This window comes from Pygocentrus nattereri, chromosome 17 (genome assembly GCF_015220715.1).
Source record: "Pygocentrus nattereri isolate fPygNat1 chromosome 17, fPygNat1.pri, whole genome shotgun sequence".
Classification (NCBI taxonomy): Eukaryota; Metazoa; Chordata; class Actinopteri; order Characiformes; family Serrasalmidae; genus Pygocentrus; species Pygocentrus nattereri.
The window spans coordinates 30,935,354-30,948,305 of record NC_051227.1 but is presented as its reverse complement, the minus strand read 5'-3'; the positions used below and the strand labels follow the sequence as shown (position 1 = coordinate 30,948,305).

General features: G+C 38.6%; 1 protein-coding gene across 1 annotated transcript in view; it reads left to right on the top strand.

The window, feature by feature from the left end:
* The window catches only part of brip1 (BRCA1 interacting protein C-terminal helicase 1), a 41,110-nt gene extending 28,479 nt beyond the window's left edge, over positions 1–12,631 (top strand). The window contains exons 15-20 of the mRNA XM_017694945.2: positions 1,664–1,823; positions 1,946–2,067; positions 6,846–6,958; positions 7,152–7,234; positions 7,580–7,834; positions 10,370–12,631. Of these exons, the coding sequence (XP_017550434.2) occupies positions 1,664–1,823; positions 1,946–2,067; positions 6,846–6,958; positions 7,152–7,234; positions 7,580–7,834; positions 10,370–11,202 (1,566 nt within the window). The 3' untranslated portion in view covers positions 11,203–12,631. The remainder of the gene's footprint in view (positions 1–1,663; positions 1,824–1,945; positions 2,068–6,845; positions 6,959–7,151; positions 7,235–7,579; positions 7,835–10,369) is intronic.
* The last annotated feature ends 321 nt before the right edge of the window (positions 12,632–12,952 follow it).

Below are 12,952 nucleotides of genomic sequence, written 5' to 3'. Positions count from 1 at the left end.
TTCTGTATATTATAGCATATAATTTCTATTATAGGATGAACATGTGAACATCTGTCAAACGATTCTGTTATGACAAAGAGGCCTCTTTTATTCATTTCCCTGGAGCAAACAAATTACTGTCTGTTTGGCAGCTGTTTCTTCTAGCCTCCATAATACTTCAAGGCCAAGACTGAGCACAACAGGGAGGCCAGTTCAATACACTGGTGACCTATTGAGGGGTTAAGACATTGAGGAGATCTGGGAAAAAAACAACTGTGGTTTACATGAGGTTATCTTCAGATATTCCGAATCAGAATCGCTTTATTTTGGCAGGTATGTTACACATCCAAAGAATTTGTCTTGGTGACTGCACACATGTATGATGTAACATTCTAAATAGACCAGACAAGCAGACAGATCTATATTATCAAATATTTTTAACTTGGCAACAAATAAAATAAAAACATAATAAATAGAATAAGGAATAATTAAGAGCAAATGTGAAATGAGGTAAGTAGGCATGTGAATATCTGTACATATGCAGATTTGTATATCTGCACATATGCAGTTCTCAGTTGACATATAAGGTCATAACTAAGCTGTACACTGGGAGGGCTATACACTGGGAGGGCTATACACTGGGCTGTACATTAGCAAGCCAAGCTATAAATCAGCAGTGCTACAAAAAGACGAAGGATTTGTATGGAAGTGCCGACAGTTTCAACTATGCTTTCCACCACCTCTGACGGAGAGAATGAATGACATGACATACAACCAACACTTTTGCAGTGTTATGAGAAGTTTTCTGCTGACTATAAGAACTTCTACTTGACCCTTCTAACACATTTCCAAGCCAGTGGAGATTCTCTTTGATTGGGAAGGCATGCTTATTCAAGAGGAAAATGCGCACCACTGAGACACGAGTCAGTCTCTGTGTGGAAGAAGGCTTTTAGATCAATGTTTCTCCCTAGAGAGTCGCTGACTTTTTGCACTAACAATAGCGCTACAACAGTGATTTTTATTATGGGGAGAGTATAAACTTCATGCCCTGTGAAGAGAAGTGTATGAGGGGGAGATGGAAAATGTCATTCTGTGAACTTTGCAGAATGTTATACATGCAGATAGCAGTGCAAGATAAAAGCTTATCATTCTTAAGAATAAAACATGTACATGTACAATTCAGTTTATTTTTTTAATTCTGTACTTTATTCAAGAATAACATTCAACATGAACCATCCTTGAATATTAGGGATGCACAATGATATCAGAATCATGTCAGTATTGACAGATAATTGCTTAAAATAAAATATCAGTGTCATATAATCGGTTTGGATTTGACCAATATTTGATATGCATATGTTATTTTACTCTGGAAGAGCAGAATCTTTAGGTGATGCTGGGCTACTGTTTTAAAATCTCTGGATTAAAAAAAATTTTGCTATATTTTAGAGCCCTCTAATAAGGTAACACATCTATATAGAACACACTTCTGTAACTGTAACAATCTGTGCATACTGTTTGAGTTCCGTGCATCATGTGTTTTGTATTGTTAGTAATTGAAATACTGATTTCTTTCAGGGATAAATTACTCTTTACATCTAACGTAAGAATGTATGCTATAGACTGTATTCCATATCCACTGAATGTGTGTTGCTGTTGCTGATGAAAATGTATGTCTTAGTAGATGCTGGATAAGCTGAGGGACCGTTGGATGAACACAGGCTTGTGGGAGAAATTGGAGGAGCGGAAGACTGTGATTGCAGAACCACGTGGAGGAGCAAAGAGCGACTTCGATGAGCTGCTGCAAACATACTATGAGGCCATCGGACAAAGTGGACCCAGAGGTGAGAGTCAGGACACTCCTCCCATGCTGTAGTTGTCGTTTTGTCCAGTTTTCTCTGGAAACACTTTTATGTTGGCATTTATTTGCTGAAGGACATGATGCTGATGATATTCCTCTCTGTAGATGGAGCACTGCTGATTGCAGTATGCAGAGGGAAAGTGAGTGAGGGACTGGACTTTACTGATGACAATGCTAGAGCGGTGGTCACCATTGGCATTCCCTTCCCCAACATCAAAGACCTTCAGGTAGTGCCTTACTCCTCTTGTGCTGCAGCATATATATTTTCACTGTAGTCATCACAGTTGCCAGGGTATATTTTAAGTGATTTTGTTTCCAACATTTTATTTGCTAAGCTTCATAATCTTTTGGCTGTTTCAGTGATATCAGGGTTTTGTGGTGTGGGAAAGCAGTCTGCTGCATATTCGCTTTGAAGCATGAAGGTTGGGTGTTTTTATGAACCTTGAGTGACACAGCCCAAAAGAAAGAAGGAAAAAAAAAACTTTTAGACCCTGAAAAGACCCGGAACTTTTCAGTTTTTGTGGTCTGTAAAAATTTCACAGCATTTCTGTCGTGCCTATTCTGTCCTTAGCAGATAGTCTCGACCTTTAAGCCCCCCCTTTGTGCGCCTTGCTGTCAGAGTATGTTGAAGCTTTTCTAACTATGTCTGTCACCATGAGGACATGTGCAGATGATTGATGCTTCCTAGCCCTTCACCTTAGTAGAAGCTGTTGGTATGATGACTGGTTTACCTCTGAGGAAGGCCTTTGATTTTTTTTCACTTCTGCTTCACTGGAAACCGATCGGGTTTTCCATTTGAATGTGATATTTATTTATTTATTTATTTATTTATTTGTGAGGGGTCATCAGATAGGCTTTAATCAGACAGCTTGTTTCTAAGTATGCTGGACAAGCATTGAGCTGATGAACCAAAAGGGGATGCTAGCACAACCTTAAAGGCTTTTGATGTCTCAAATGCCACATGTGCTCAACAGCAGTCCAGAGTGTTTGTTTGCTGCGCTGTGTCTTCTCACTCTATCCCCAGATAATTTAAAATCTGTCTTCCAGAGATGCTCAGGTTGGCATAGGCTGGTATAGGTGAGACAAGATGTGTGAATCACCTTGTTTACTGTTCTTGGTGGTAGTACTTGTTTAAAAAAATGTGAAATTGCTATTTAGGTATTTGTCATATAACATCACAGGACAGCTCCCCATTTAAGGTTGTACCGATTAGCTCTATTGTTAGCTTATTGTCTCATCTGAAGTGCGAGCCTCCTCTTCATCTACCACTTTAGTAGATAAAAGAAAGTTTGCAAATGTAATTTTTTTTTTTGCTCGCTACAAGGGTGCTACCACTTAAAATAGAAAGCATACATAGTATGCATAGTAAGCATACAGAACTGTTTAATCATTAATTAATTTTAGAAAGTTTCCGCCAGTTTTACTCTTGTTTAGTATACGTAAGAACTATGTTGTTTTTAGAGTTGTTAAGAACTTTAAGCTGCTGTAAAGTCTTATAGAAGTGTGTGTGTTTTCTTTTGTAATACTGGTGTGAGGCTCTTGGCCTTTAACAAATACAAGCTTGAAATGTTCATATAAGTCAATGTCTTCTCCACTGCCCCAGAATATCCATTCTTTAACCCTTAAGATAATAAAATGTAAAAAATTTTCAGAAGTCAACTCTAATAGCAGCTGTCTTGAAGCCTGAATTTCCTTTTCATCCTTTTCATTTTTGTTCATAGATAATAGTGCCAGAAAGCAAATAAACAAGTCTTTTTGCGATCACTTAACAAATGTACTATTTTTTTAACTATCAGGTCTTTAAGAGCATGGCTCAGGGTGAAAGATTTTTGGAACATGGATTTTTTGTCATTGTTTTCTTGCATGATAGAAGGCTGTTGTGCTGTGCCTGTGGCCTGCTGAGCTTGTGCTGGTCATAGAGAATGGTTAGGTGACAGTCATACAGGGAGGTGACACAGAGCTGACATGGAACCCTTTGGGGATTTCTGGGGTCTAGGAGATGACCCCATTAGTGCAGAGAGAACAGAGGACATTGACACTAATGACTGTCAGGGTGCACTGCCCACAGCCACACACACTTTAATGCTTCTCAGTGGGCTCTCACAGGTGCAGCTGATGCCGCCAAGCTGTGACAGAGCTGTCAGGACACTTTAAGGGGTCACCCAGACTTTCTATCATGTGCACACACTCCTCTTTGCACTATTTCTTTTTTCTTGAGTGTGTCAAGCACAACATCAGGCCCTTCTGTTGCATAGACCCCATAATACATGCAGGTATTATTTTTTTTACTTTATCTGTGTGAGTAATCAAAGACTTGTTCTAGTGGGAAACATATTATATTAAAATGTTAAAAAAATGCTTTTAATTTGGTAGTTCAACTCGCATGATATTGCAGTACCCTGAATTTAACCTTTAAAATCACTGTTAAGATCAACATGTAGGAGCTTAATTTCTGTCTAATTTTTAGATCTAATCTAATTCTAATCTAATTTTAATTTTAGATCTAATGTAATTTTTATAGCGTTAGATGTAGGGATGGTCGATGATTGATATATGAATGATGCAACTATTTACCTTAAAAACAAAAAAAAATCTGAAACAGACAGATGTTTAGATTTGGGCAGCTTTTCAATGTATTGCGCTCTGGAAGAGCCGACCGTTCAGGCAACACTGGACAACTGTACTAAAATGTCTTAATTTTATCAATTTTACTGTATTTGTAACACTCTGCAGATAAGTGTTGCATGTCTATTAGAAATAAAACATCAAATTGACCAGCGAATTGTATTCAGTATGTTATACGAAATATGCTGTATGTAGACAAAGTTGTGTTGTCTTGCTATATTAGCATCACACAGCATGACAATAGAATATTATGCAAAATTTATTCAGATTAAAAAAAAAAACCCTACAGATGTTATTTCATCTTCATTTTGGACAGCTAATAATTTTAGTATTTTGGGTGGACAGTGTAATCTTCACACACAGACAGAGTCAGGCAGCAGTGAGCGTGAGCCACTTTGCTGTCAGCACAATTGCCCAGGCGGACATGGTGCACCAAAATTTCAGTGACACAAACAAGATGGCTGAGACTGCCAAGGGTGCATGCTCACACACAGCCGGTCATCCGCGAAGCATGCCTTTCAGTCAGATGTCTGTTTTTAAGGATGAACAGGTAGAGAAGTTGAAGTAGGCACAGGAGTGGGCTGTCCCCTGACATTTAACTAATCCCTTCCAGCTTGTGGTTTCTTGCACATTTAGAAGATTTGGCTAGCAGCGAGAATTGGCTTTTTCACATATGCATCCTGTCATGTCGGATTGAGTGTTGATGTGGTGCAGGAAGGTGGAGGCCCTGATGCTGAAATGGACCCTGATTGGATTTAGATGACATCGGCAGCCTCAGGCAAGCGGCCTTTATTCTGATGACAGGCTCTCCATTCAGACGTGTTTAACCCTTCTGGTGGCTCCATAAGACTGAGAATTAGCATCATGTCTGAGTCATATCAAGCTTGGCACACAGTACCTTAGGTGTGGATGTGTGTTTGTCACTGAATATGCCTATAAATATGTTATTACAGCGTTTGAGCAATGCTGTATGTAAACAGCCAGTCTTACCAACTATGATACATAAGGTTGTGAGTGAAATGAAATGACATGTTGCAGCTGACGTGTGCTGAGAACAGGCCGTACCTGTACCGGTCATGGCCTTGCGCAGCTCTGGCTCTGAGTGGGTGCTTCTGGACACACGGTACCTGTCACAAACAGTTAGAAGCCCCTGCTGACCTGTCCCATCCAACAGGAGCTGAACTTTTCACTTGTCAGCTCAAAAAGGTTAGTGCTAAAAAGCAGAGTGATGGGTGAAAATTGATGCATACTACCTTTGGCTTTTTGGATGGCAAGGCTCATGTCATCCAGTGGTCCTTCCAATTCGTTCCCCCACCCCCTCCTCCACCCAAAACAGAATGCTTCAGTGAATGTGGGCAAGCATTTCTGAAAGCTCTTGAGGCCTTGGGTGTCATCTTCAGGGGAATCTTGCCCTCTGCTGCTCACCCTCTCACCCATTCAGCCTGTATTAATCCAGTTAGTTCTCAGTGGGTGACCAGATGACTGCTCTGCCGTTCCATGCTCAGGTGCTCTTTTGGTTTTTCTGCTGGAACAGAGGTCACTTGATGAACTTTGGAAGGTCACTGCCATCTTCAGTGATTGCTATATATTGTATCTTTCTATTTGGTGTTGCTCTTTGATTTTCTCATGTGTACTGTAGTGTTAATACGATGTGCTTTGTAGTCTTTAGAAATATCCTAAAGAATGGGACAGTATGTGGAATCTCCATATCAGGATTCAAAATGCTTCTTAGACCTTATTCCCAGGTGAAGAAATTGACTTGGTACAAGGGAGAAAAGATACTCAGGAACACATTGATCCTCACTTAAGAAGACTACTATCCTATTTTTTTCCCCTGAGGTTTACCGTCTGTGCTTTTATGTTCCAAAAACAGTTATCATTCAATTTTACGTGATTGATTTTCACTTCTCTGTATTATACAAGGTTTTTTGGTTGTTATACCTTTAAGACTGATTTGTGTAAATGACCTCTCTTCTGATTGACTGTCTGATATTGTATCTTGTCCAAAAAACATCCAGCCTCTTTATAACTTTAGGAAGAATTGGTGGGTCACAACTTCAGGTGAATGGGTGGTGCTAGAAACTAAATGGACTGATGCATATCAATAAATTGGATTTTGTAACATCACAAAAAACAGTGAATTCAAAATGGGCTGTTTTTGTTTACTTTCTGTACATGAGCAATATGGCCTGGAGAGTGAGTGAGAGGTTTTTGAAACAATATTTACATTCAACATCAAGTGCTTTCATTTAAACAAATAAGTGAGGGAAAATTACATTTCCATGACATGAGCATTTAAAACGGTGTCTGTGATGGTAGATAAAGAGCAGGATCTGCAATCGAGTGTCAAATAAATGGCAACATTATGTTTGAGTTACAGGTTGAACTGAAGATGAAATACAATGATCAGCATTCCAAATCCAGAGGGCTTCTTCCTGGAGGTCGCTGGTATGAGATCCAGGCCTATCGGGCTCTAAACCAGGCATTGGGAAGGTATGTGTCAGAGATTAGTGAACTTTTCAGAATAGCTAGTGTGTAACATAGTTTGCAATAAAATCTTATTAAACTCAAATTCTTTCAATTATCTCAAAGTTGTTCACTTTGTTGTGGAGAATTTTATTTGATACAAAGCACTGAAAACAATGAGCTTTTTTGCATGTCAAATAACAGTTATAAATTTCCTTAGGTGTATTCGACATAGAAATGACTGGGGGGCACTTATTCTAGTGGATGATCGTTTTAGGGCTAACCCCAACAAATACATCACAGGTAAGCTATAAAGAAGAACAGCAGTGTTCTCACCCTTATGTAGTTACATATCTGGAACACTAGATGGGGATAGTGGTCTTTTACTGGTTCATTTCATGTCAGTCTGTGGCCAGTTGCCAGGAAATGTGTACATAAGGCCTGTGCTCTTTTACATGTAATGGTAGAGTCAGAAATGTGTATTACATGAAAATGTAAACTGATAGTTTACATGTAGTGGTCAGAACAAGGTCAGAAATAACTACCACATGAAAACCTATACAGATAGACTATAATGTGGTGGAATAGTTATGGAAATGGAGAGTATATTGTTTCTCTAACACTCTGTCTTTCACTGTGTTCTCTCAGGCCTTTCAAAGTGGGTGCGTCAACTGGTGAAGCATCATGATAACTTTACTAGCGCCATACAGTCCCTGGTGTCCTTCTCCCAGATTCAACAGGGGGCAGTGCAGACCCACATTGAAGAGCTTGGTCAGATGGCCCCGTCCAGTGTCTCAGGGAGTGACACACCAACTCTGTTGTCCCCTGTTGACTCCTTAGTTTTGCCCCAGAGTTCTGAGGTTCAGACTGTCGTCCCTTCTGTCAACAGTACTGCCGAACCAGGTACATGGTCTCAGCTGAAAATGTATTCAGTCATTCTTTAAAAAGTAATCATGTCTTCATCAGGACTGATATAATGTTAGCCTTTTTAGTTTCCTTATAGCGTAGACACAGTGATACCTTCTTACTTTTTAAACCAGTCACTCACAACTCAATTAAAAGTTATGAGTTTCATGACCATTTCCTACCTTCCTTTAGGCCTTAGAACAGTGGTTTTCAACTCCTGGTCCTGAAATTTCCCCTGCACATTGTTTTTTTTCTTTACTCTCAACATACCTGAATCAACAACTGTTAATTAGCAACCCCCTTTTGAGTTGAGCTGGCTGTTTTAGAACAGGAAAACACAAGCAGCAGGTACTCTACGACCAGGATTGGGATCCTGTGTCTTAAAATTAAACAGGCTGTTTTTACTCATATATGTAAATTACTCTTGTTGTGATTAGCTGCCCTGCATTGTGCCTCAAAAAACAGTCTGAACTGAAAAATTCCTTGTAACTTTAATGTAATTGAGAACAGCTAATTTACTGTAGGCTGAATAGGCATGACAAAAACAAATCACATTCATGGAAACAATGAATTGAACATGGCAGTTTTTGCAGCTTAATTTTCATATATATGCTCTGTATTACTGTAGAATGAGTGATATGTTTTGAAACATCAACAGTATTTACATATTATATCAATCTGTCAGTGTTTTTATGATATAAGCCCTTTAAAATAAGTGGAGAAATGATTGATTTTAAACTGTCAATAAATATCACGATTGGTTTTGTAAGTAGGAGTTATGATATCCTGATTTTGAATTTGATAAAGTCATTCTAGCACCTATAGTCTTGTTTTCATGGAAAGACAGAACAAGACCGTAGGCACTACAATGACTTGGGATCAAATTTAAATCGTAATACAGTATCGCCTCTTGTACTTATAAACACAGACGTGAGTTTGTAGTGTCTATACTCTTGTTTTTGTGGAATGACTGAACATCCTTTATTTTTTGTTATTTTATTTATTTGTTTGTTTGTTTGTTTATATTTGAATACATCACGATAAATTTAAGGCAGACATGTAAATGAAGTGTACATATAATTCATTATGTTTAAGTATGTAATTATATTATTAAACATGTATTTAGTTTTAAATAATTAAATAATATAAATTTAACAAATAGGAAATTACACTATACTTCTAAAAGTTAGAAGAAGAGTTGAATGTAATTCATAAGCATATTGGCTTTGATTTGTGAGTTAATGTTCTTGTAAGCTCAAATAGACTTTATAAACCTCTCGCTCAATTAGTACATAATTGCTTTATTGCATTTATTTGAGCTGACTTTTTTTAGTTATTAGATTTCATAATCATATGTTTGTCATAACAAACAGAAAGCAGAACTAGGTGTGTTTTTGTCTGATGGGTAGTGGCAATTCATGTAAAGAAAAGAAAGTAAAGAATGTGTTTATTGGGATGTATAATGAAGCAAAAATGTATCTGACTTCTAACTGATCCTGTAACAACTTTTCAGTGAGTGAAGTTTGTTTATTTGAGCCTGAGCAGTGTCTGCCATCAGTTGGAAGCTACTAAGTCTCAACAGCTACAAAGCAAGATAGCTAATCAGCCAATTTCCCTGTTGTAGGCTTGTGCCTTAATGTACAGTGTACAGTGTAAAAAAAATGCTAATCACAGTTATTTATATGCTAATTAAACATCGCCTAAAATTCTAAAATTTTAGGGTCAAGAAAGACCTAAACTTGAGATATATTTATAAATATATTTATATTTATATATTTATATATATTTATATGAATGACTGCTGGAACCTCTCCCAGCAGTCATCGGGTGGAAGGCAGGATACACCCTATATTATATGTGTCATTTATTTATTTGCTTCTGACACTATTCTTTGTTGAAAACGATGCCACCTATGTGTATGGTAATACTGAGTGTGTATGTCTTCTGTCCATTGTCGTGTGTGGGTGTGTGTGTGTGTGTGTGTGTGTGTGTGTGTGTGTGTGTGTGTTCATTCCCTCCTCCTTCATTACTCCTGTTGGGCGCTTCAGTCTCTGCTTGACTGAAGAGCAGTGGGTCAAGCAGATGTGTTTAGCTGTTGCTTTCAATTAAATCCTGTTAACCTTTGTTTGTGGTAGATTGAGCATGATTGTTTGTGCATGGACGAAAATGAGCCAGAAGCTATGTATCTCTGACGCAGCCTGCTCGTGCTATACTAACTCAAAAGCCTGCATGATACTTTGTTTTGCCAGAACATCCCAGCAGAGGAAAAAGCTCTAGAGCTGGAGTTATCCTTTCTAGTGATGGAGAGATGTTGTTCAGCATCGTTTTTCTTGCTTTAGCTCGCCAACTAAACCAAGAAAATCACTCATTTAAGACTCTTGCCCTCCAGTACCACAATTGATGATACCTGCTGTAATCAGTTAACTAAAGCTTTGTAGGTCATTTCAAGTCATAGTCAGTTTTGCTGTTCTCTTTGCTGTGTTTATAACTTTTTTTTGAGAGATATTTAATGTATGTTTTGTTTTTGGTTAGGTGAGCAGAAGCTTCCTCAGCCTCCATCTGAACAACCAGCTCCACTGTGTAATGGCTATAAAAATTTGCCCACATCACGATCCTCAATCAACCTGTTCACCTCCACTCCTGTTAGTTCCCGATTGAGAACTCCTCTTTTTAAATGTAAAGATTCCAAAAAGGACACTGCCCAGAGTGGAAATCCAGACACCAATAAGAAGGATACCATTCCAGCACTTGACGAGGAACAGACAGCTCAGACAGGACGTCTTACCAAGAGTGAACTGCATGAGATTCCATCTGATCCTCCTCCTCAGCAACTAGACCTGTCTCCTGTAAAGATAGCCCTGGACTGTACATCCAACAAGGATATCATTGTAGTAGAGCCTGAAGACGGGGAAGAGCAGGACCAGAGTATCTTCTACACCCCAGAGCTGTTTGAGGAGGAGGACGAGGAGGAGGAAGAGGTTACTACAGTAGAAGAGCAAAAGATTTCAATTAAAATGGAACAGATCATTCCTTCCTCTAATGGGACACTTTCTGAGGACTTGTTTGACCATGAAAAGAGCCAAAAGAGAACCTGTACTGGCTCTACTGACCTTAAAGAAGGCATTGAGGTTCCTAACAGAGACAGTATGCTATCTCAGAGTGTAGCAGAGGAGGCAGGGATGAGCTGTAGTGCAGGCAATGAGGACAGGGCCACAAGGCAACAGCAACGCAACAGCAAGTCACATAGGCTCTCCAGGTCTAGACAGAAAGCCCCAAGCAAACCAGCAGCAGCAGGTAAAATCACTGCACATTTCATGTGCCTCCCTAAGGATAGCCAGCCAGATGTCATCATGGTTGATGACTGAAAAGCTGAAATTTGAATAATGGTAAAAAATAAATAAATAAATAAAAAGTATATATTTTAGAAAATAAATTGTTGTTGGGTCATGTGAAGGATTTGTTAGAACGCATGATAACATCTACAGGGGGTCAGCACACAGTGAAAGATTTAGAGATTGGTTATAGTGCTTAGTTTGACATTACAGCCACCTGCGATATCATAGGCCAATACCACAATTATGAAAAAAAAATTGCTGGACCGAACAGAGTTTTACAGACTTTGAAGACTTTCCAAATGAGCATTCGAATACTCATTCTCAAAAGCAAAAAGATGCTTACATTTTAATCAGTGTATCAGTCCACACCGGCTGCGCTAAATGTGAGTCTATCAAAACTTAAAACAATTCTTTCCTACTTGTGTATGAGTGTAAACACAAGTCAAATGGTACAGTCCCACTCTCTTTAGTTCTCTACACTAGATTTGAAGTAATATTTGAACCAAACATGTTGATCTTGTTGGCGTAGGAGTAGCAGAACAGTTTGGGAGACTCTTATACAGGGATAAAAACTTGATTTTGTCAAAATGAACAAAAATGGTGTTTTAACCTACTGTATGATTGTTTAATTAGAAAAGTAAGGCCTGCCTGAAGCAATTATGTGTTAGATTTGAGTCAGTGTGGACTATGGATAAGGATCACTATACTTACATACTTGAGATGAAGCATCAGAATTGCCATACCTCCCTAGTATTCTAACTTCTTATTGCTTACTTTGCACTGAACAGTTTTTCTTACAGTAATTTAATATAATTCATGTTTAAATGTATTTATATACCACTTACCATGTAGGTTCAACCTGTATTTCTGCGATTACAGGCTTGATTCCATTTGTTTCTCTGTATACTTTGTTAGAGTATTCATTTAGTTCAGGCCAATCAACAAACACTATATTGTGCAGCCCTCATCCCTAGGTCCTGTGTTACTAATAAACAAACATGACCAGCCTTTGACTGCAGAACTGCTTTTAACATAATGCTGATATTTTTGTTGAAACTCATTAAAATGAGTGTTGAGTACGTCTCCCATTCCTAAAAATATGAGGCCTGATTTTAATGAGTTGGCCTGTAGTGGCTGTGAAGTGGAACAGGGTTTTTTTACATGGTTGATTTCACATGACTGGGCGCTATTACATTTTTACACACATACTACAGCCCAGTAAAAATTTAATTGTATGTCCTTAGAATATAAACAAGGAGAAGGCTGTGTAGCTGCGCAGGAAGACAAGTGATGTGAAGGGGCAGTAGGGCAATAAACAGCCACAGGAAGCTCCCACCATCCATCTTGATCCCACAGAGAACTCAAGAAAAGCTGCCTTTTTGTACAGATTGTTTCAATACCAAAAAACAAATAATGTATTTAAACAATGCGTAATAAAATATTCATTTTGTTCTCCTTCTCTGCTGGTGGGTGTGTTGTGGTGCAAAAGAATTGATTGTTTTCCTGTTAAACAGAGAATACATGTGTGCTTTCTGCTTAGGGGGAAGAAGAATGCACGTGCAGCTCAAAGAGTTTGTGGTTTTGGCTCTGTTGTAATGAACATCTGTGTACAGTAACCGCCTCTCTGCTTTGGGACGAATCTCTTCCAGCTCAGTGCTGGAATTGCTGTTTCTTCCTCTTTGTAGTTTCTCTGGCACTGGGTTTGTGTGGGGGTGGAGAGGTTATAGGGCAATTTATTTCCTTGTTTTTGATGTGAAAAAATATTAGGAATATTTCCTCT